This window comes from Ambystoma mexicanum, chromosome 9 (genome assembly GCF_040938575.1).
Source record: "Ambystoma mexicanum isolate Mex_15411 chromosome 9, UKY_AmexF1_1, whole genome shotgun sequence".
In the NCBI taxonomy this organism is placed as follows: domain Eukaryota; kingdom Metazoa; phylum Chordata; class Amphibia; order Caudata; family Ambystomatidae; genus Ambystoma; species Ambystoma mexicanum.
This window is the reverse complement of record NC_090931.1, coordinates 888,394,639-888,419,065: the sequence shown is the minus strand read 5'-3', so window position 1 is coordinate 888,419,065 and position 24,427 is coordinate 888,394,639. Positions and strand designations below refer to the sequence as shown.

The window sequence follows — 24,427 nt, the reverse complement described above, 5'->3', positions numbered from 1 at the left end:
AAATGAAATGGTAGTATTGCACTTGCTACAACTTTAAGTTCCCTGTTAGCTCTGTGCCTTATCGCAGCTGAACCTGAATGCTTTTCTCCATCAGATTGATCAATTTTCGAAGACCCATCAATAAAAAGAATCTCCCCCGCTGCTAGAACATTCTCCTTTACCCTTGGGATCTCGTCATAGAACTCCTCATAGTTGGAGAAATCATGCACTTGCTCATCCGCTGCCAGTGGTTCAGCTACAAACGTGGCAGGATTCACTATTCTACACCCGACTATTTTAATCGCTAATTGCAGATTTCTTAATAGTGAATGTGGCTGCTGCAAGCAATTGTTTGCAAGGGATGTGTCCCCTCATAACTGGGTCCAAAATCCCACTATAATATGCTAAGGGTTTATACCCCAATGTGGTTCTGTGTGAGTACTGCTGTCACAACTGTTCCATTCGTGTGCAAAAACAAAAATAACTCCACATAATAATTGGGAAGTCCTAAAATTGGAGCTGTGCAATTTACTGTTTTCAATTCATCAAACCCTTCCTCCATCTCCTCAGTCCATTCATTGTTTTACTTATTCACCTGTGCCTTCTTCAGAGACTGCAAAAGGGGTGTCGTATGAACTATAATCAAATACCCATGCTCTGACATAATTAGACAGTCCCAAAAACTGTTGAATTTGCTTTATCATGCGCGGTTTTGACATTTTCATGATTGCCTCAGCTCTTTCAGGTGTAACTTTCTTTCCTTCATGCGAAATGAACAGACTTATGTATAACGCCTCTTCCTGACAATATTGCAATTTTTCCTCCACTCAATATCCTTTGTATGCTAGAATAAGCATCAGCTGAATCGAGTCTCGTCTGCACTCCTCTGTTGTGCTACAGACTAAAATATTGTCTACGTGTTGCAGCACAATGCTTGGCAAATCAATATTGCTTAGGTCCATCTGCAGGACCTTATTAAAGATTGATGGAGACTCAAGTGTACCGCTGGGGCAAACGTGTGCTTTTTAAGCTAAGTCTGACGGAACGTAAATGATGTAAGATCTTGGGAATCTTTATGCAAAGGGATTGAGAAAAATGCATTTTTCATGTCAATCACCTTAAAATATCGTGCCTCTGGGGGAATACTGCATAAAATTGTTTCAGGATTCAGAACCAGAAGAAACTCTGCCTCTACAATGCAGTTAATCGGCCTCATGTCCTGAATTAAACACCACAAGCTTCCCTTTGATTTCTTAATCGGATACACTGCAGTATTACATGGAGACTCTGACGTCACCAAGATGCCTTGTGCCATCATGGCTGATATAGTCTTAAAAATGCCCTCATCTGCCTCTCGAGACATAGGATACTGCCTTGCTCGAGGTAAAATTGCTCCTGGTTTCAACTTAATCTTAACTTCTCCCACCCTCTTTAACAGGCCTACGTCATAGGGGCTTATAGTCCACAAAGAAGTTGGCACCTTTTCTATGTCTTCATCAAAAAAATGTGGGGCGCTGCCGCACTATCAACATTCGCTGTGGGATTTCTCTTCTTTCTATCCTGATCCAATAAGTAATGCTCATCTCGAACACCACTTCATCGTCTGACGGGTCGCCTTAAGCCAATCCTCGTCAGTGAATCTGTACCCTTTCTCTAATGGCAATCGCTGTTCTCCATGGCCTGCCCTCATCAAATCCTTAGAGCATGACCAGTTCCCCCTCGCACTATGGCTGCCTGCAATTCTAGGGGAAAAATCTGTCCCCCACTTTTTGTCTATAGGTATCCGTGGCCTGAACAAAAATTAATCAGTTATTCTCATAACCTTGCCCACTAAACCAGGTAGCCACGTTAACAAAATGCGGACCACATAGTGACAAACCTCTGGCTCCAACGGTGTTCCTCGCAGAGCCATTTGTCCTGTAAATGCCATGATAAATATGCCCACATTTAAATAACGTATTCCTGGCATTGAACACACTATGCCTTCTTCAGTGAAGGAAATAGTCATATTCAGCTTTGTCATTAAATCTCGGCCCAAAATATTAACTGGTGTCTGCCTTGAATACAACAATGGGACAGACAAATCACACTCTCCTATAGAGACTGGTAATTTTTCAGTGAAAGGAACTCTACTTGTAGCTCCAGAGAACCCTTGGGCATTCCTGGCATTTCCTGATAAGGAAAATGATCCCTGAGCGAGTTGCCAGAGTTTCTACTAAAAATGAAAAGGATTTGCCTCCTATGGTAACATCAACCCTTGGTTCAGCTTGAGGATTTGGCGTCATCGATAGTACTGAACACATCAAGTCACCCTGTGAGCTATCCTATTGTGGGTACATGCTTATTACCGTACCTGTAAAAGGATTCCCTCCCACAACAGTAACACCCCCTACTCTAGGAGTCAATAACTGTCCTGTGTTTGAACTCTGCTGTATCTGCATGGGTGCGTGCTATGACTGCCCTTGCAGTGGATTCAATGGTGCTTGCTGTGGGTGTAAAGCCTGTTGCGTTTGCAGTACTTGTGATTGATACACTGTCCGATCTTGGGCGAACCCATCCCTACTTTGTGGGCTATTTGCTAGAGGATAAACTGTCCCCCCTCGTAAGAATTGCCCATTTTGCACATACCCTTGGGCTCCCACATGTTCACGCAATGTGCCCCGTCATTCCACATGTCCAACACACAGGAGGGAGACTTCTAATCTGTCCTCCCTGCATGCCTTGATTATCATTCTGAAAACAACCTTGGTTATTCTGGAAGCCTCCTTGATTATTGCTAAAGCCTCCTTTTCCTCTGAAATCTGTTCCCCTGCCACTCAGCATAAACCTGTTCCCTCCTTTATTTGACTGCCGTTGCATTTTCGCCTGTGACACACCCGCTGCTTGAGGTGTTCCCAGCCCCTCTCCTCTTGTCAGCATCGCTCCTTCTAAAGCGTACTTTGACAATTTATTCTGAACTAACTTGGCTTCCTCGAGTTTCCTAGCATCTTCCCTTTTCTTAGTTTTCTCTTGCACCAATCTGCAATGATCAGCTGTCTCTGTACCTGTTCTGGCAGTCCCCGACACAGAATATGATAGAATACAGGTATTGATTACCCCCCAAGGCGTCCGAGTTTCCAAAGACCACTGTCTGAAAATTTAGAATATAAGCAAGGCGATCTTCACCTTCTTGCATTTTACGTGCCATAATTGCACCCATATCCGACTTATCAGGATATTGTACTCTAAGCACTTTCCAGACTGCCGCTCTGCAATTATTGAATGGCGCTCCATCATACGCTGTATTCTGTGCTATGACACTCTAGTATCCTGTTCTCGTCCAAATGTCGGCAGCCCTTTCCCCAAGGATAGAACTGATTACCCTTATGGGATCGATCTATTAGGTGTGCGTTAGTTAGCACTCACGAGTTAAGTAAGATGAATCTAGTTTTGCGAAACTAGAGATGGTAATGTGGCAGCGAGTAAACTGCTTCCCTTAAACTTCCCACAAAGTTTGAAATAATTTAAACAAATAAATTGGGTTTGGGAGAAGGCGTCTCGCGCTCTAATCACCCCTCAAATTATGAATATTCACTTCACATAAAGAATATATCACTGTAATAATACAGATAATTAGAAAATAAATGTTTATTCTTCAAGTTGTGGACAGCCGATGCCGACAAGTGATATATATATATATATATATATATACCAAATAGTGTCACATGTTGTCAGGTCGAGGACAGAGGAATGGAGTCAGATGGCAGCAAGTTGGTTTGTAAAGAGATGCGCAGAAAAAGAAAATGGGAAGAAACCACAAATTACATTCATATCACCCAAAACAATTGGTCAATACTTTTAAGAGTAATGCATCAACTATAGAAATGTGCATCAGCATTATTGCCTAAAGTTGTGCATGCCAAAATCCATGCATCATAGGACGAAAGAATATGTGAATCCATTCTGCCTGGCCCAAAATGATTAAAGCCGGTTTAATTACCTATAATTACCTTGGTGCAACCAAGTGAATAATAATGCATTGAAGCAGTGGGTTAAATAATGTCATTCTCATATGGATAAGTGTTAAAAGTGAATACTACCCAAGTAGATATTTTAATTAATATGCATATTTATTGTGAAAATTGTTTATTATGGTAATATTAAGGGTATTAAGGAAGGTGCGGAATATCGGGACAAACTTACCACACAAAAGCGTCAATAAGTTCCTGTCCCAAGACTGGATTTGAATTGTTGTCTACAAGAAACACAATGTCTCAACGGCACAAGATGCCATGTCCAATTTGAATTTCCGGGTTTCTGTAAATATAATCAAGGTATGTAATATCCTCATTGTCCATTTGGCTATAGAGAAAACACGGCATAGTATAGGTATTAAGAAATTGGGTTTCACCAATAAAGTGTTATTCCGAAACTTGTATCCCGTTCTCTGTGAAATTCATTGTTTAATTGTGACATGAATGGATAAGCTATATTCAGCTTCCAAATAGCGTGATCTGTAAAGAATATAGGGATGTAGTCTTGATAGTGATACAAAATGTATGCAGATTAAGTTGCTTATAACCCAAATGTCAGTAAGGATCTTTTGTAAAGCCTCCCTGGCTTGCGATAGTTATTGAATAAGTGTATATTTAAATGGAATCATTTTGATAAATTACGTGATTACCGAACGTGCCACAGACAACGCGGATTACAATCCCCCCTTCAACGAAGAGTCCTTCGCTACTGATGCGGAAAGAAAAGTTGAAAGTGAATTGCATGCCAGCTAGTAAATGCTCTGCAGTATTCATGGGATAAATCCCCTCATAGTGTATTAGTGGCCTCTGCCTGCAAGATGCCTCTCGGCACGAATGAAACCGAAAGTGTAGATTGCCACGCAAAAAAGAAAAGGATACAGAGTCTCAAAAGTGATGACGTCATACGTAAACCTTTCCAATAACGTTACTTAAGGTTGTGAAACACGTAGCATTATGATGTTATCCAACCGTATGGATAGTATGTATGGTGTTGTCGGTTGAGACATCCTAAAGTAAATAATGAAATGTTGGTGTAGTAACCAACTCAAAAAATGCATTGTTACTGATATTAAAATCAATATAAATGGATTATGGATCATTATGAATTGTTGGCACCTTCACCGCCGATAGTGCCATCCTAAAATCACTGTCCCTCTACCATCTATCACTGTCCCTCTACCATCAGTAATTGAATAGCATGCAAATAATTATTACTCGTAATGATATCACACGTCAGAAGAGTTCTATGTAAATAATGCATCCACGGTGCAAACCATACACAAAAAATCTGATTATAATGCAATGGGGCAAGTTAGTCGAGTTGCTGTACAGACAAAATTCCCCAGTAATCTGTGCACAGACTAAAGAGCGGTACCCCATGATAGGGGGTTTATTGCAATATAACAAACTGCCCCCTAAGGTCTAAGTGGTTTTACTGTAAATTCAAATTAGGACCCATTACTAAGCACTAACAGTTGATGCTGGTGGAACTAATCAAAATGTACTGTGTTCATTAATAAGACAGACATGACTAACCAAATTCCCATAAAATAAATTAATTTAATAGTGCGCACCTGCATTCATTTGTTGTCGGGTGCCAAAATTGCTAGTTTCCTGAATGTACAATTAATAGTGCTGCTTTGAGATTGGCAGAATGTTTTCGCATTTCAGTACTAATTGGATACAACGAGATATTTATTCATCTAGAGAGGCCTCTTGAAATTATAGTCATACTTCACTAAAACTTTCACAGAAAGACATGCATCTCGGGTTCACAATTGAGGCATTTAGCACTTCATTTTAAGGTCTTACTTGACCACACCACCATAAACAGAGATTTTATTTCTAGAACTAAATTGCATACATCTGCCCTCCCCCTCACTGCACAGAAGCCAAAGGCACCTGTACTAAGCCAGTCCCTAACCCATGATCACTTGGCGCCAGCACATGCAGTGCTACTGCAATGAGTATCAAAGTGGGCTAAATGTAGGTGCCCTACACACCGCTAGTTTGACATCGTAGAAACCCTTCTCATAGTCATTGGTCCATAGAAAAACACTACCTTTTCCTTCCCAAACTTGATGTTCATGGCCCTATGGGAAGACCGGATCAAAAGGCATAATTCTGAATTGAAAAAGATAGTTGTGCATAACAAAAGCAGTCAGGTGCCTTGATCTGGGGATACACTGAAGCCAGATCCAGAGAGGTAAAAATACTTCCATTACCAGTAAGGGTTAACAACACCCCAAAGTGGAGAAAGTGACATGTTACACTCATTATAGCTATATTTGTCCCACAACGATCAAAACAAAGTCCAATTAGCCCATTTGGTTTCCTTGCCACAATCCATGGTAAAACCCATTCTGATGCTTTAACTAGTTCATTAATATTTTCATCAGGAGCAGTCTATGAAATATCAGAGATACAGCCACTCACGTGCAGATCAGAACATTTCTTGACTTGAGTGCCACAGGGACTGCATTCTCTTTAAACTTAAAATGTTAAAACTATGAGGCAACCTAATCCATCTCTAAGAACATAAGGAAATAGCCACATCTAATAACACTCCAAAATAACTTTCCATTCCCCATTCATCATCACCTTGTCCACACCTTTGGGATTGAGCCTAATATTCAATCCCATCTTGCCCTCCCCACATCAACAGATTTCTACCTGTTTTGTGAAGTAAATATGAACTTCGGAACTGTTGTTCTGAAAAAATATTGAAATATCAACCATACCCACAAAGTGAACAGGAGCACATCCATATCGTCTCAGTATTAATCAACGTATAATCATCTCTTTAATCAACCAGCATGGACCGTCGCACCATTCACCATAAACTTAGCAACACGTTTTCTTCGTCGAGACGCTCCTCCCACCTTGCTCGCTAAAGTCCTGCCTGCTTCCTCAAGTTCCTCAGAACTCAGTGACTTCATTAGCTGCTTCTTTGCTTGAGCTTCAGCATGTCTTTGCTAGATGACTTTGTATGCCTCGATTTTTACCAACTGAATACAGTGCTGGACAATCCTCATAACTGACCCAAAGGTTGGGAGACCAACATCCTAAGTATATGTCAATACCCCTCCCATTCAAAAAAGAATTAATCTTGGATTCAGACTTGGAAGAGCGCTCTTATGTCTTAGGCAAAAAAAAAGGATTTTTTCTGCACAGTTATAGCTTCTCCTTTCCCATTCCCTCCCGCTATCTCGTTCACAGATGACACTGAATGCTCAATTGTCTTTGCAAAGGCTATGATATCAGCATGACCGGGATTACCTTACAACCACATCTTCTGATTCTGCTGTTACTGTACTTCATCACAAATTGGTTGTGAATGTGCATCTTATGGGCTCTACCCAAACCCCACAGTAAGAGTTCTCAACGTAGTTATATACTCAACACTCACTCTCCTGCTAATTACTACTGCCAACAAAGTGACTCTCCATAATTATGCTCATCTGAGGTGCATAATGCAAATCCACCTTCTTTATGGCAATTTGATATTCATCTGGTCCATCACCACCCTTTTGTCCGACTTACAGGCAAGCTCTTCAATATACAAAGGTGCAGGAGCACCTCTACTGAGATTGAACTCAAAAAACCTGTTTATGGAAGGTATCCTACACAGGAGGGTCTACTACCACATTTTTGCTCACTGTACCCTACAGAATAGAAACATATCATTTCAATCTGGTCCAGTTCAGCAACAAAATGCTAAGGAATTAAACTCTGAAAAGAGTAACATTAGCAACTCCAGGCACATGTTTCAGCCTTATTGGGCCTTATCAGTGAGGTAAAGCTGAGCCTCTCTAAAGTACAGTGAGCAAAGCTCTTCAATATATTTCTTCCCACGAAATTAGAATAGAATAGAATATACCCACGATTAGTAAATACACTCCATTGCTTAATTTATTACACTTTGCTATCAAAATGTTGATTAAACTATGTGATAATATCTATTCTCAGGCCCAAGTACATAGTGAATATTTAAGCTTCCTTATGAAAAATAGCAAGATGATGAACCACGATGCGGAATACGAAGATGTTGTACAGGACGAAATTGGGAATGAGAAGATCAGAAACTCAGTGGTGATTGTGGAACCTACAGTTGAACCTACTTGTTCAGAAGAATTGCCTATGAACATCCCCAAGAAAAAGTCTAAGAAAACTGACCGTATTAGCAAGATGCAACATGCTAGTAACAAAATGACTGGAAGTAATAAAGAAGATGATATAGTTCCCGGTCATCCCTTTAACTCCAAACAACATCTTGTAAAGAACTGAAAGTGAATAAAAGGCGTGCCCGTAAACAGGCTAATCGGAAAAGAAAGAGACAAGAAATTAAATCTGGTATGTTAACAAGTTGACTATTACAAAATAACAAAGTTAATAGGAAGAAAGAAGCGTCCTTGGACGAAGAATGTTCCGACTATGAAAGTGATCTAGAAGGATCATCGATCAGCTCAGTTACGACGCATACCGACGATAAAACAAAAAATATTGGTAAAAGAGTGAGCGTTAGTGTGGAGAATAAGTATGCCCTGCGTGTTGACCAAGAGGAGACAGGGGTTGACACACAGACTGTGAAAATAAGTGAAAAACTTGACAAAAGTACAAAAAACCCAATTAATAGAGCTTGTTTCCTTGCATTATCGGCTAAAATTACAGAATTGAGAATTTTTAAATGGTGTGACTTTGAATTTATCGAACCAATAAGGAGGCAGTTTGGTGCAATATCTACAGTGCATTGTGTCCAACCGGCAACAGCTAAAGTCATTAAAGCTCACAAAGAATCACTTGATTTTCTGGGTTATGATTTGGACATTGAGATTATAGGTGAAGTTGAGCGATATGAATGTTTAAATTGTAAAACAGAGAAACCAGAAGAACAGAAAACATTTTGTACATAAAGTGGAATCTGAAAATCAAGTGGGGATATGATGGTTACAACAACTGGTAGATATGATGAAAAAGTCCTGTCATTATTTTATTAAGTCAGGGCATTCCTTAGATAGAATCCTAAATCATTTTTTTTTACTCCAGTAGACCTGGCGTGTAAATGATTTTTTGGTAGACACACATGTGATATTTCAAAATCTTGCAAATAAAGGCCCGAAGGGTAGGTCATTTGGTGGCCTCATTACAGGAGTTAGCCATGACTTTGATTCAGAAGGACTTGTGCCTTCTAGTATGAACGATAATATATTAGCAGTTGTAATAAGTATAAAACAGAAAAAGATGGTGTTAAAATATTGGTCATTAATGTTTACGACCCGCCCGGAGGAGTACAAACTATGGCCAACTTTGACACCATTGATGAACTTATCACGAGTTGGATGTTTGACACAAATAATTCGATGATTGCCATAGGTGGCGATATGAATGCACAATGTGTTATTATGAACATGAAAGACAACTTTAATAATTTAGCAACCACAAATACGTTAATGTGCACCAAATGCAATGTACAGGGAAGACTATGGAAAAGGTATATGAATGAATGGGGTTTTAGCTTCCTAAACGGGAGAACTGTTAGTGATACTCCTGTGAAATATACATGGACATGCAGAAATAAACATTCCACGATTGATTACATATGCGGTAACACTGATTTGCTTAATATTGTGTGTGATTTTGAAGTTTTAAATAATGATGACAGTGATGATGCCATGAAACGTGCAAAATTGGAATTAGCTATAGATAAAATGATTACGAGCTCTATGGGGATTATTTTTACCAATCATAAAGGTACGAATATAAAATGGAATACAAATACAAAAAAATTTAAGTTAATGTCCCTTTATGAGTCAATACACAAGTACGATGATATCCTGAGCGGGAATGACATCGAGAATATGATTAAAGCAATTACGGATGTAGTTGCTTCAGTTAAAGGTACCCCTAAGACCATAAACGGAAATAAGGCAAATGGCTCCTATGATGGGGAATTGTTGGTTGTAAAACGTAAATATCGCTGCCCTTTGCACAAATTGACGAAAAAAAAATTAGGATCTCTTGAGTTCATTAAAGAAAAAAAAGAGGTTGAAAAATGGTTATAGAAACTGGTGTAAGCGCAGAAGATGGTCTAAGTTGAATACAAAATGGTAGACTATGATTAACACAACACCGCCGTGCGTGCGTGTGGTGTAACGCTCACCTGATTCTCGCAGAGGCGCCGGTCTTGACTGGGCGACTACCGTATCTTCAAAGGTGATGTGCAGCACCCGATTGGCTCTTTGGGCTGGACCTCTGTGCCCTGTATGCCTGACGTGCAGAGTAAGATGTCTGCAGATAGAAAATACGGGGTTAATGAACTGGGGTTATTGGGGTGTCACTATCTCTTTCCTCTTCTCCTCTCCTGTAGACCCCCACAGGTTAACGCTCTCACCTTAGGTAAGTGAATGCCGAGCTCTCCATCTGCCTCGGGGCAGGGTGCTGTAGCCAGTTTCTTCACTGGATAGGTAGCGCAGGCCTCTTGACTTCAGAGGACTGCTGTCCGTCGTTTACTGCACGAACGGTAAGTTTCGAGTAACTCAAATGTCTTTAAAGTCTTTAATAATGATGTCTCTTGTTTTGCAGGGTTCCAGCGATGGCGGATGACGGGCTGAAGTGAGTTGAAGATGGAGCCCGTGTGATGAATAGAAGCGCCTGGAAGCACGTAAGTAAGCGCTTGTTGCCAGCTTCACAAAGCGCTCTAACTGTCTTTTTATTTTGCAGGTACAAGTTCGGAGCGGCTGCAGGGTGCCGGGATACCCACTGGGTTAGATGTGGAAAGGAGTAATGGCACGTGAGTATTAAAGTTCCCCAATGTCTTTAAACGCACCTTGTTTTGTCTTTCAGATGCGAGATGCAGCGCCGACGGCCTCCGGAGCGTGCGAAGAGTTGGTAAGCTTTTGTCTTTCAGATGCCGGAATGCAGTGTGAAGACCTCCGGAGCGCACGAAGAGTAGGTAAGCCTTTGCCTTTCAGATGCCAGAATGCTAACCTGTTCTTTCTTGTCTTTATAGGTGTTGCTGAAGACTGGATTCAGGATGGTAAGCCTTTTTCCTTAGGCCCAGGACCGGCTGCAGAAGACACGATGAGCGTTCTGCTGCAGAGGGTGCAGAATAACGCAAAGCAAGATTCATCCACCGGGTGTGGTTTAAATAGCCTCCTGTAGTGCTTAGGTGTCTCCTTCCACAGCCACGCCTAAGTAAGAAAAGAGTTCCTGGTAAAAAAAAGAGTTCCTGCCTTCCAGAAGAGTTCCAGTGTTCTGAATGTAGGGAGTGGCTCCAGCCCCACCCAACAGGAAAAGTAGTTCCAAACAGAAGAGGATCAGAGGCTCAACTGGCAGGCAAGTAAGCAGCATGGTCTGCTGCAGGTAAGTCCACCCAAGCATTATGAGCCCGGCGCTTCCAGCGCTGGGACTGGGCATATTTATGAGCCTGGTGCCACTGGCGCCAGGGCTGGGTCCAAAAGGTCCCAATTGGGACTGGTTGGCACTCGGAACCTGGGTTATGGATCTGCTTCCAAGGGAGTTGGGAAAACCCTGACCTTTTGGAAGCAGAGATCATGACATGTGGCCAGCTGAGTTTGATTAGGAACGGTTTATTAAGGCCACACGGCGAACGGCAGGTGTGGCTTATTGTGGGTGTGTGAGGAGCTCCATGTCGGAGTGAATTTCCACGGAGACGGCGGCGGGCGGTGACCAGGCGGTTTGAGTTGCAAGCAAGGCTGCCGCTGTGAACTGCTGTTTCATCCAGCGTCTGGGACGGCTTCCGAGCCTCCCGAACTTCAGATAAGTGCCTCATGAGTATTTCTCCACGTTTTTGAGTTCTTTGTACCACGAACATTTGGTTATTGAAAGGTTGGGGTGCGGAGTGGGCGGCCATGTACTCCACTGGTCGGGTACTGAGTCTGAATTACAGCTGCATTGTATATGAACATTGTTAGGGACTACGCCCTGGTATGCAAGGCCTTCTCCAGGACATTCAGACACCAATCCTCAGTCAACAGGCATATATATAGGGTTACTTTTCTGATAAAGGAATGACTGTACAAATTATGTCTGGTATAAGGAACCAAGTACTCGAAGTCAGTACTATTGTGTGCATGCGTTTTCATGTCTTGTTGATCACTATTGCTATGTGCTAGACCAAGTTGGGCCATGTGTTATGTCTTTCATGAGGAGAGTAAGTTTCTCCAGTGTATGTTCCATCCTGCTTGCTTTATGTAGTGTTTTATGTCAATGTGCTTTGTGGTACATGTATTAAGATGTGCTGTGGTGGTCTCAAGGAAGTTACAAGTATGTCATGTTCAGGAACTATGCAGGGTTAGTAGTGTAGGGTTTTTTCCTGTTGCTTCCCTCGACCTATCCACATTAGGGTTTCCTTCAACCTTTTCCTGGTTTCCCTATATCTCCCACCCTGTCCACAACCTCTTCCTAACCCTCTTCCCCCCCACTGGCTGCCACGTGGTGCCCTGTTCACTATACCAGGCACCTGTGCCAACCAAGGTGGGAGGGTCGACTTCATTCGGCTTCTGTGGTTCGGGGGAGCGTGTCGACCGCTCTTCCCTATTTGGTTGTGTATCTTGACGGTAATTAAACTAGCTCTGTATGGAAAATTCTGAATAAAGTAAGTCATGAGCAAAAGGCATGCATCTTGAACCCTATAGGAGAGAAATTGTGGAATGCTTATATTAGTGGAACGATGTATAAGGAAATTGATGAGACTTGCCCTAGTATTAATTGTGGTGGGTGGCCTCTTAAATTCTTTGTTAAAACACAGAAAAAGTCATTGCTAAGTTGAATAAGTCACGAGCGCTGGGTCCTAATGGACTTGCTACCATAGTAATTAAATACGATCCCCCCCTTTGGAGCACTGTGCAGTTTAGGTTGTTCACAAATGTATGTAGGGAGCTCTGCATCCCTGAATCATGGAAGAAAGCTATTTCAATACCGGTGTATAAAGCAGGAGATAGAGCCCTGCCTGGGACTTACCGGTTGTTGTCGATCTTCGACTCCACTAGTAAGGTGTTTACGGCAATTGTTTTGGAGCATATTAATGATTGAGCCCAAACTAACCATCTTTTGCATCCTCTTCAAACTGGTTTTTGACGTGGTACAAGCACAACCTATAACATCCGTGTACCTGACCAAAGCTAAAACCAGCAAAGGCCCCTCTGTGTATGTGACTTTTGTAGATTTCAGATCTACATTTCAACGTATTGATCGAGGTAAACTGTGGGAAATTTTAACGAAATTAGCATGCCCCAGCTGGCTTGTTGATATTTTGTTCAAATTACACGAAAACAACAGTGTACAAATTCGTCTTGATCATGAGGGCAGCTTAACACAACCCATAAGTGTGAATAGAGGAGTAAAGCAAGGCTGTCTAATGGCTGCCCTTCTATTTAATCTTTATCTAGCAGACCTGATTAGACGGCTAGCTGCTAAAGCCAGTTGCCCGGACAAATTTGAAAATACTATGATATCTGCCATGTTATACGCGGATGATTTGGTGATGATAGATCAATTGGAGGGATGAAAGCTATGCTAGAAGAACTTGGCAGCTTTGCGAAAGAACATGGATTGTCAATCAATCTTCAAAAAACGCAGGCTATGTTGTTTACCTGCAAGAAAGTGAACAAAGTATATATTGAAGTTTCTTGGGGTAATGTTGAATACCCAGGTTTATAAATATTTAGGCGTTTTTTTAAATTGTAAAATTGGGTATAGATATTTGAGAACAAAATAAGACGGGCTAAACAAATAACCATGATGCTGTATACATTTGTAAAATAATATGCAGGATACTCTTTTAAAGGCATATTGACACTATATCGCCAATGGTTTACGCCAGTATTGGTATATGGTCTTGAAGCCATTACCATTACAGACCTCTCATTTTTAGATAGGATTGAAGGACAATCCTGGAGAACTATTCTGGGTGTGCCTTGTTTGTGCCCTATCCAATATATTAGGTTGGAATTTGGCCTCCAGTCTTTGAAATCTATTGTTAGACAACGACGTGGTCTACTTAATTTGAAAGCGGTTTTTCACCCAGATAGTGAACTGTTACAAATCATAGGTACAAATGTTGCTAACACTGACACCCTTAAATCTAGGTGTAAATGTATGACTAGTAGTTGTGAATATTTTCAAGAGTTGTAGTGGGTTGCAAAAGTGAATCAGTGTGGATTTTTCCTGCAATCAAAAAAGCGTTTAAAGCTAAAGCAAAGAGAATCGATTGGGAGATGAATTTTATTCATATGTATGAATTGAACATTTTTAAATATATTGAATGGATTTTATACACGTACTATAAACCACAGAGGTACCCAATATGATGTCCAGATCCGCTAGTTCGGAATTTTAGGCTACTAATGCGAACTAACCAACTTCCGGTGAAATCCACTTTTGGTCATCAATGGAATATCACGAAAAAGGACAGATACTGCCGTATGTGCCAAAATGTTGACAAATTAGAAACTGTGAGACATGTTTTAACTAGCTGCCATGAAAGATGAACATATTATATGGCGTATTACAGTCGCTTTGTCCATAATATGGAAGCTGTACAATCGGAAGAATTCTGAACATGGTGCTTGAACGTGCAATCAGAAGCTGTATACATTGCCTTATACAGAGTATGGCAAACTGTCCCGTCTAAAAGTGAACGTTTTAAATATATTTGTGATGGTCCTGCAAAACTGATATAGGTAAATGAATAGTGATTTTTTTTTGGTAATTATTTTTGAGAAACTATGAATGTATGTAAAAGTTGTATAGTTTTATGAACTGAAAAACAACTTAATAAATAAATATATTTCTTCCCTTTGCCCTCAAACAACGGAGCAGAAGTGGAATTATTGTCATGACAGTGAAACCTGAGAGTGTACCGGCAGCTAATCCAAGAAAACAGCTTGCACTATGCTGCACGGTTGAAGTGGGATTGGCTCAAAAATTAGGACACAGAATAGGAGACAAGGCTCAGAAAAGATGTGCATAATATGTTAAACAGGAAGTAAAGCGTAATCTCAAAATATATTTCAGAATGCCAAGAGTCCACCAACAAAAGAACAAAATAGCCTACAATAACATCTGAAAGGGAATAATACGTTGCAAAGGAATTGCAGCATGTCCACAGTATATGTAAGGAAGCAAAGCGTTAACACAGACAACACAGACCAATTACACAAAAAAGATAAAACAGGTGAAAGTTATGAGCACACTCCACACAACAGGGGCTGTTCACTTGTTCTATAACGATGGGCAATTTAACGCAAATCAAAATTGTTCTGCAGTCCTCTGTTCTGTGCATACAAGCACCACCAACCCAGTGTTGAACTCAAAGAGAACTCCAAGCAGAATACACAGTGGCCATGTAGGAATTAGGTCTACAGAGAATGCAATAATATTGTGCAGCTCCAGAACCCTTCCAATGTTGCTGCAGCTATCATGGAACCATAAAGAGACCAGCAGGAGTACTCGCAGCAACAACTGTCAGGGCTGTGCCTAGGAATAGGCTGGAGCTTAGCAACAGGAGAACTGTGCACAGTGCAGGGGGCGTTAGGCAGAGGAAGAGAAGAAAAGTGTCTTTAGGAAAATTATGATTATGGTTGTGGTTGTTGGGCGAATTAAGGTTTGTGATTACATTCATAAACTAAGCCTAAATGCAATTCCAAGAAGGAGAACATTCTACTCAGGAGTGATTGGCTGAAAGCTGAGATAATTTGGAATCCTCTCCAGGGCACTAAACTGCCTTTCATTTTATGACTTCCTCAAGGAAGGTCAAAGTAACACTTGATCCTGAGAAAAAGAAGACAATTTGGACAGTGGTTATTACAAGAGGCTTAGCAAAGAAGATGTAGTCTGTGCACATAATGTAAAAAGATAAGTTAGAAAATGTCAGCTGTTACCGTTTAATAGACAGCAGTATATTATAATATGTTTAATCTAGCTCTGTAATGCGAGAAGAATCTGCTGAGTCTAGATCGTGAAAGTTAACTAAAAAAGCACAGTGATATTTCTTGCGCGCTCGCCAAGCGACAACGAAGATGTTGGGAATCCATTCTGAAGTGCGCGTACCAAGGTTAGAAAATAAGAAACCGGCGGCGTGTATGGGCGCGTGACATGATTCTTGAGAAAGCGTTTTGTGATCAATGTCGTCCTTAGCAACAGAGTTAGTAGGGAGCTTGTTAGGGATATTTATCATTTTTTATGCTTCATCCCCTCTCCTAGTGAGACCCCCAGCACCTTTTGCTGAACTTGGTATGATATGATGTGATTATAACACACCTGAACACAAGTGTTTCTAGGCGCGACAAGGAGGGGGAAACAAGGGAGGACAAAATAACGATCTTACTAGGCCTTGTGTCATTCAGATCACACAAGTGCAGGCAAGGGGAGAAGTGCCAGGGGAGAGGGGAAGGGGGAAGTATAGGTAACTCACAAGTGCAGCCAGCGGGTGGCTCATAAGTGCAGACAGAAGGGTCTGTAGGGTTTCAGATACAGACCCTTGAGTGCTTGGGAGCCAGGAGGCAGTGCAAGGGCAACTGAACATGCAGGAGCCTGGGCCAGAGTTCAGAGGGTGAGCAGGTGACCAGTCCGCAGAGCAGTCAGATGCATCAGCAGGGGAGAGGAAGAGAGAAAGCGGAAGTGAAAGGTAAGGTCTTGAGTTGCTTCCAGAACTGGAGGTGGTTCTGCTCAAGTTTGCAAGGCAGGGAGGCTGTTCCAGAGGGAGGCCCCAGCCTTCTGGACATTTTTCTTTAATTCCTGAATTAGTGGAGCCTTTTTCCACTCATTCATTCTCATGGGCTCTAGCTTCTGGAACTCTATTCTTTGTATTCTACCTGTGCTAGGGAATCTGTCTGCTCCTAGCTCTTAATGGCATCTGCATTTTTACTATTGGAGCATACAGCTCCTTATGGGCAGTGTTGCTCGTTACCCTTATGGTCCTTCCTTTAAGATTCTTTTTCTATACCCTCAAGTAACTACTGCTCTAAAGGATAGAGAGATGCTTAGTATATCTCCCAAAACTTTATAGTGTGAGATATTGGCACACACCACTTTACGTGGAATATGAAATGGATACCTAGTATCCTCCCTTCTCTCTGCTCCTGTGACTTTTTAGTCACAATCACCTAGTTATGGCTGGTGGCAGTGGACGTGTTTTACCAAGTATTGTGTAATGTTTGTACGGCAGGCTATGTCCATAGCCTCGGTAGTGCACCATAGGGGCACCCAAGTACCTACTTGGGACCCTTCTTTTTTCGGCATCACCAGGGTGGTGGTTCTTTGTCAACTCTTCTTCTATTCTGGGAGGGGGAGGCTTGTGTGTGTTTTGCCTTCGGCGGGAACCCTTGGGTGTCCCCGCCTAGGGTCTAGAGTGTCTGAGCAGACAGGAAGTGGGGGAGGCGTTATCCACCCCCTTGTCCTTTGTCTCCTGATTGGACAGCCAAACGCCCTTTCTGTAAAATGCTGCGAGAGATTGCAGAGGAGTGTGTGCCGGAACTGTATGAAAGGTGAGGTTTCTGGAGTGAAAAGAAAAATCGACCACTAGAAGCTGATATAATCTGAGAACACGACGACCAGAGATGCCTGCGTAGCATCCAGCACTAACATTTTCTTCTAACCCAAGTTACTGTGGGGGAAAAGTGCACGCAGAGGTGCCCAGGGCAACCCCCTCTTACCTCAGACTCAAGTCGCTGCTTGTGTCCCTTTAGAGAGTCCTTTCTCAGGGTCTCCAACTTTGGTTAAGCCTTCTTGGATCTTCTTCCCTAGAGACTAGAAAGTATCTACATGAACATTAGATTTCTGCTGCTTTGCAAGACTAAGCCTGATGCAAACTGCCTTTTAACTAGGGTTGCATTTTTTGCTTTAACCTCATTAGTGCCAAGGACGAGCTATCTCATCCTTGGTATTCCCTCCCTGTTGCCAAGGACGAGATAGCTCGACCTTTCAGGCACTCTGTTTTGTGCGAGCCCTGAAAAGCAGGGATTGCACAAAACTGTAATCCAACCCCCAGGCTATGTGAGCAGGAAGTCCCCCTTCACTGCCAGGGGCTGGATTACCTTCAGTTTCACGTCGGCGTGTGTAAAGCACGTCGCTGTGAAACTGAAAGTAAAATCACTGCAGCAGCCATTTTCGGCTGCTGCAGTGAAGAAATAAGATAAGAGCCCTTTTTTCTCCGCGTTGATCTCCGGCTGTATTTCAAGCCAGAGATCGAGGCGGGTTTGTGGGCGCAGGGCGCGTGATCCGTGGGCAGCAATGTCACCGGATCAATAGAAATCCGTTTGTGACGCAGGGGGAAGGGGGCTGCTTACTAGGTAAGCGGCCCCCTACCCCCATGGCCCCAAAGCATGGGGCCACAGCGCTGGAGACCCCTGGGGGCAGATGATCACTGCCCCCAGGGGTGAAAATTGAAGAAAAAAAACATGTAAAAAATTTGAGGGATGGGGAGGTGGGAGGGGGTATGGGGCCCTGGGGCCCACTAGGCCACCAGGGATATAGGAAAAAGTGGTGTCCTTGGAAAGGTGAGGTTCTCCCCTTTCCAAGGACACCACGTATATGACTCATTGCTGGTCACGGATCAGCGCAGAGTGCTCCATCCGTGACCAGCAACCCACTGGACCACCATGGAAATGTTTGTGACGTGGGGGGGAGGAGGGCTGCTTCAAGTAAGCAGCCCTCTCCCCCTGGCCCCCAAAGCATGGCTGATCATCTGCCCCCAGGGAAGCGGGGCAAAAAAAAAAAGAAAAAAAAAGAATAGAACGGGGATGGGGGGCCTGGGATGTTTTTGCCCCCATGAAATGGTGGTGGCCCTCCCCCTCCCACACCAAGTGGAAAGGGGGGCCACTCCTTGTAGCCCTCCCTGGGGGCAGATTTATGGCACCAGGCAGGATTACATGAGGTGGCCCCCCATCCAATTGGGGGGTGGGGGGAGGGCTACCAGGAATTAGCGTGCAGGCCCCCCAAATGATGGGGCCTTCAGGTTAGGCCCCCCCAGATGGCTGATCATCTGCCCCCAGGGAAAGGGGCAAAACAAACAAACAAAAAATATGAAAATAAGAAAAGGGAATTTTGGGTGGGATGGGGGGTGGGGGGGAGACTAGCAACCAGGGATATATTTTACAGAAATGGGGGGTGGCCCTCTCCCCCTCACCCCAAGGGGAAATCTGCCCCCAGGGAGGGCTGAATAAGATTACCCCCCCACACCAAATGCAGGAGGGGGGTCACCCCCAGTACATTAGAAAATTACCTGGCGGTTTAGGGTGCCCCTCAGCCCGCCCTAAAGTGTAGTGTACCTTTTCCATTTGTTTTTTTGGTTACGAAACTTGCCTTGGTGCAGAGGGGCACATTGGTGTGCCGATCTGGCGCTGGGGTGCCCAAACCTTACTGCCCCACCCACTGAGGGGCCTGTCTCACCATTTTTGGGGGCCCCTCTCCTCCCCACCCCAAATGGAGGGGGGTGTACCTCACGCAGCCTTTTGTAGGAGGCCCAGGGAGGCCTGCATCAGGTGCCCCTGCAACCCATTTGGGGTGAGGGGGGAGAGGGTCCTCAAAAATGGTGGGACAGGCCCCCCAGTGGGTGAGGAAGTAAGGTTTGGGCACCCCGGGCCAGACTGGCACACCAATGTGCCCCTCTGCGCCAAGGCAAGTTTCGTAAACAAAGAAAAAAATAGAAAATGGTGGAACGCATTTTAGGGGGGGCTGTGGGGCACCCCAAAGGGACAGGGAATTTTCTAATGGGACGGGGCGTTGACCACTCCCCCCCACCCGCAACGGAGTCGGTGCCATGTCATCCAGCCCTCCCTGGGACCAGATATCTGCTCCTATGACGGTACGCCTGAAGCCAGGGGAGTAGTGCAGGACAGCCCCCCCCCCCCTTATCTGCCCCCGGGGAGGGGTACATGTGATGCGCCGCCGCTCCAATTGGGGTGGGGGTGGAGAGGTGCACCCCCCTTCACATTAGAAAATTTCACAGCGGTGTAGGGGGCCCCTCAGCCCCCGCTAAAGGGTGGCCTGCCATTTTGAATTATTTTCTTTGTTTACTATACCTGCCTTGGCGCAGAGGGGCACATTGGTGTGCCAATCTGGTGCCGGGGTGACCAAACCTTACTGTCCCACCCACTGGGGGGGCCTGTCCCACGATTTTTGGGGGCCCTCTCCCCCCCCCCACCCCAAATGGAGGGGGGTGTACCTCACATAGCTGTTTGTAAGAGGCCCAGGGAGGCCTACATGAGATGCCCCCGCCACCCATTTGGGGTGAGGGGGGGGAGAGGGCACCCGAAAATGGTGGGACAGGCCCCCCAGTGGGTGGGGCAGTAAGGTTTGGGCACCCCAGGGCCATATTGGCACATCAATGTGCCGCTCTGCACCAAGGGGAGTTGGGTTACCAAAGGATAAAAGTGAAAATGGTGGAACGCTATTTAGGGGGTGCTGTGGGGCACCCCAAAGGGTCAGGGAATTTTCTAATGGTATGGGGCGTTGACCCCCTCCCCCCAGCCGCAATGGAGTGGGTGCAATGTCATGCAGCCATCCCTGGGACCAGATATCTGCTCCTAGGAACAGACGCCTGAGCCCAGCGAGGAGTGCAGGACAGCCCCCCCCCCCCTATCTGCCCCTGGGGAGGGCTACATGAGATGGGCCGCCCCTCCAATTTGGCCATGTGTGGATTCCCACGGGTGTCCTCTTTTGGGAAATGCATGGGGTTCCCCGTTTCCCTTGATGGCTTCGACACTCTAGGCCTAAATCTGTAGGTTGCCCACATGAACAAAATGGTCAGTGGCGAAAGGCTTGGGCTTACCAGTGGGTTACCCTTTTCCTTTTGCGCCCCCGGTAGGTGCACCCACACATGTGAGGTACCGTTTTCATCGGTAAGCAGGGCAACAGGGTTGGCAGTAAGGCTGGGTTTATTGATCTACCAAATTGCAAAACCCAGTTCAGTTTTATGTATTTATTTTATTTTTTTGATTTATAAAGCAGCCCAGAGGCATCGAGGAAACGGTCTTAGTTACAAGGATAAATCTTGGCTTCAGGTTACAGTGAGCGTGGTTGCAGGTGGTTACATACAGATTACATTTAAGGTGATTACCGGTTACATAATCAAACAGTTCCGTCGAAGTTATAATGCATGGTGTATGAGAGCCAACAGTATAGGCATTGTTATACAAATAGAGTTTGTATAGCTTTACTGAAGGCTATGTGTGAGTCTATGGTTCTGAGATGGGTTGGTAGGGTGTTCCAGTGTGTGGCTGCCATGACAGAATCTAGAGCCTCCTGCACAAATTCTTAGGGTCTTGGGAATGCTGATGCAGTTGGTGTATGCGGTTCTAGTTGGCCTGTCCGTGACCGGTTTGGTGATTCTCTGTGATAGGTACCAGGGGGCGGTATTGTGGATGCAGTTATTTGTGAGGGCGAGTGCTGTAAAGATAATACGCTCTTTGATGGGAAGCCAATGAACTTGTTTGTTGGTTGCTGAAATGTGTTCCCTCCTGGAAATGCCTGTGACAGCCCTGAGGGCGTTATTCTGGACAGTCTGTAGTTTACAGATGTTTTTTTGAGGAGGTGCCTGCTAGGAGGGCATTACAATAATTGAGCCGAGACACAATTATTGTTCTCGCTATAGTGAGGCAGTTCTGCTCTGAGAGGAAAAGTCTTGCTGCATTGAGCAGTTTGGAATGGTAGGCCGCAGCAGACGCTATGACATTGACCTGTCTGACGATTGAGTGGTTGGAGTCTAAGTAGACCCCCAGTGTTTTGACCACTTGGGAAACGGGGATTGGAGAATTATCAATCATGAAGGAGCTATAATGTTTGTCGTGCTTATTTATGGTTGCAGGTAATCCGATTAGTAGCAATTCGGTTTATTCACTGTTAAGGCATAGCCAATTTTCTGCCATCCAGGTTTGGATCGTTGAGTAGATCGAGTTGAGGGTTTCCATGTCAGATTCCGAACGAGGGATAAGGACCTGCGTGTCATCAGCATAGTTGGTACAGGTAATGCTAGCGCATCGACGATGTTGAAAAGTGGTCTCATGAATAGGTTGTAGAGGGTGGGTGAGATGCAGGATCCCTGTGGGACTCCGAATTTGACGATGCTCGGGTGAGCGCAGGCTTGGTTGGAAAAGACTGACACTTTCCTGGAGATAGGAGATGATCCAGGCTGTGGTAAGGGGGGAGAAGTTGGCGGCAGAGGGGAGATGGTGGCATAGGGTATTGTGGTCCACCAAATCAAAAGGAGTAGAAGGAGGGTGAGTTTGCCAGAGTCTCTGAAATCATCTATTTGATTTTTGAGGTCTAATAGTGTGGTTTCAGTACTGTGGCCCGGACGGAAACCTGATTGCCGAGACCCAGAAAGTTATTAGCCTCAAGACATTTTTGGACTTACAGATAAGCTGCTTTGGCAAGGATCTTCAATAGAAAAGGGACTGATCGATAATTCAAGACTAGTCTCTAATGAAATTCATGATGATCTACACATTTATATCAAACATTGATTGTTGATATCCTGAAAAAATGTGACAATGTTTTATCACTGATTTCTCAAAAACTGTAGCCCTGCGACCCATAATTCTTAGCGCTTAGTGAAGCTTCCATACACATTCACTTCAATGGATGCCAGAGCCCTTTCAATGCACAACGATAGGCTAGAGTCAAGGCAATACACTCCCTTGAACATTGAGAGAAGCAGCAGTGCTAACGGTTTGTTAAGTGTGCTTAGTTAAAATGTTTTAAGATTAGCCAGGAAATGCATCAACTGCAAAAATGCAAGCTCTACTCACCATGTCTGCAGTGACCTGGATCCTGACATGCTTGCCTTCTGTCTGAGACTTGCAGAAGTTTTGAACCCGAAGCCACCGGTTGTCGTATCCAGAGACTGCAGAATTTGCCTCAGACACATTCACAAAGCTTGAAATAAGAAGAAAATGTTTACAGTGAGCGATCTACAACACTAACAGCAAAATTGGGTGATGGGGAAAATGGCATGAGTCGTGCAACATTTATATTTTTGCTGCATTTTACTCTACTGCTTTTGCGGTACTTTCGTCTCTGGATTTTCTTGTAAAATACCCAAAGCTCTTTTTAAATCTCATTCACCATTATAACTCTTATTTTTCTGGGAAAACCTGGTAGTACCTTCACCCAGGCAGTGTGTTTTGCCAAGGTTGGTACCAGTTATTATGTTGCATGGTGAGACTACTGTGCAACATCTTTTTTTTAACGCAGTGTAACCTAATTTGTCTATGCAGTAGCCAAAATGGCTACTTCAAGGTTTTTAAGCCTTGTAACGCAAAACACTGGCCTTGTTTGCTGTCTTGATCCTGTTTGTTACCGGGAATAACCATATACAGTCATCCACTTTTGTGGGCTCTGGCCAGAGCACACAAAGGTAAGCTGAGTGAATGGGTACCAGTTTAGGCTGTGCAGATGTCTGCCAGACACACCCTAATCCAACATGTTACCTTAGTGTCTTCACACATTGAGTGTTGGCTGGCTGACAACATTCTGAATCCTGCAAGTGTGTTTATGCGTGGGCTAGCGTAACTCCCACCCCTGCAGTTGTGCATACCTGGAGGGAATCTCAAACAGTTCTTCATTCGACAATTGAACCTGAAATCTTAAGAATTAGAGAGGACCACGAGGGATGCTGGGGACACTACCTGGAAGCTTATTTAATGACTGCTGACCTACCTACTTGTACATCTGTCCAGGGAAAGCCTGCTGAAGGGGATTCCCTTCCTTGAATAGGTTGGCTTCTTCTAATATTGAGAGCGGTCCCCTGTTGTGCTGGTTCCGAGCTGGCATTGAATGCGGCTCACACAATCTGCGGACTCAGAGGAATATCCTGCTACGTGGCACCACTCCTCTATTTTCTTTTGAACCAGCAGGCTGCTTGTGCTTAAGCCTTTGTCCCCTCCCGAGTTGCACTTGATCTGTAGTGTGGGTCCTTCCGTGTCTGCTCCACAGGTGCTGCATCTGCAGATCACTTACTTTTTATGGGCTGCTTGGAAGAGGTCATCCATCGTCTACAATCCTGAGGGGCTGGCCCAGTCTTCATCTAGTACCATAAGCTTGCAGCTGGAGGCCAAAACCAATGACAGCCAAACACAATCCCTACACCTGAACCTACCCGTGCACCTGCAACGCACAGGGTTTCCCTGCCACAGCATTTGTTTTGGGTAGTGGCACTGCATTCAGTACTGGTCTTCTGAAATGTATATACACCTTTTGATGCCACCCTTGTCTGCGACACGCTTACACAAGACCAGTGTCTCTTGATTGTAGCTATTCCCACCACCCAACTTTGGAGGTGGAGCCTGGGCCTGACACTCGAGGAGTCCTCCAGAATTTTCAGATGGGTGTCTGCCTTTGTCTACAGTTCAGAGACCTGTAAGTAGCACTGGTTTTTAGTGATAATGTCGAAAAACATTTTGTCGAAAGTCAAA

The 24,427-nt window shown here is 44.1% G+C and overlaps 1 protein-coding gene across 4 annotated transcripts in view; it reads right to left on the bottom strand.

The window, feature by feature from the left end:
- Positions 1–24,427, bottom strand: part of USP40 (ubiquitin specific peptidase 40) — a 2,045,603-nt gene that overhangs the window by 937,868 nt on the left and 1,083,308 nt on the right. For all 4 annotated transcript variants that reach the window (XM_069616007.1, XM_069616010.1, XM_069616008.1 and 1 more), the window contains one exon: positions 22,763–22,889. In XM_069616007.1, coding sequence (XP_069472108.1) covers positions 22,763–22,889 — 127 coding nt within the window. The remainder of the gene's footprint in view (positions 1–22,762; positions 22,890–24,427) is intronic.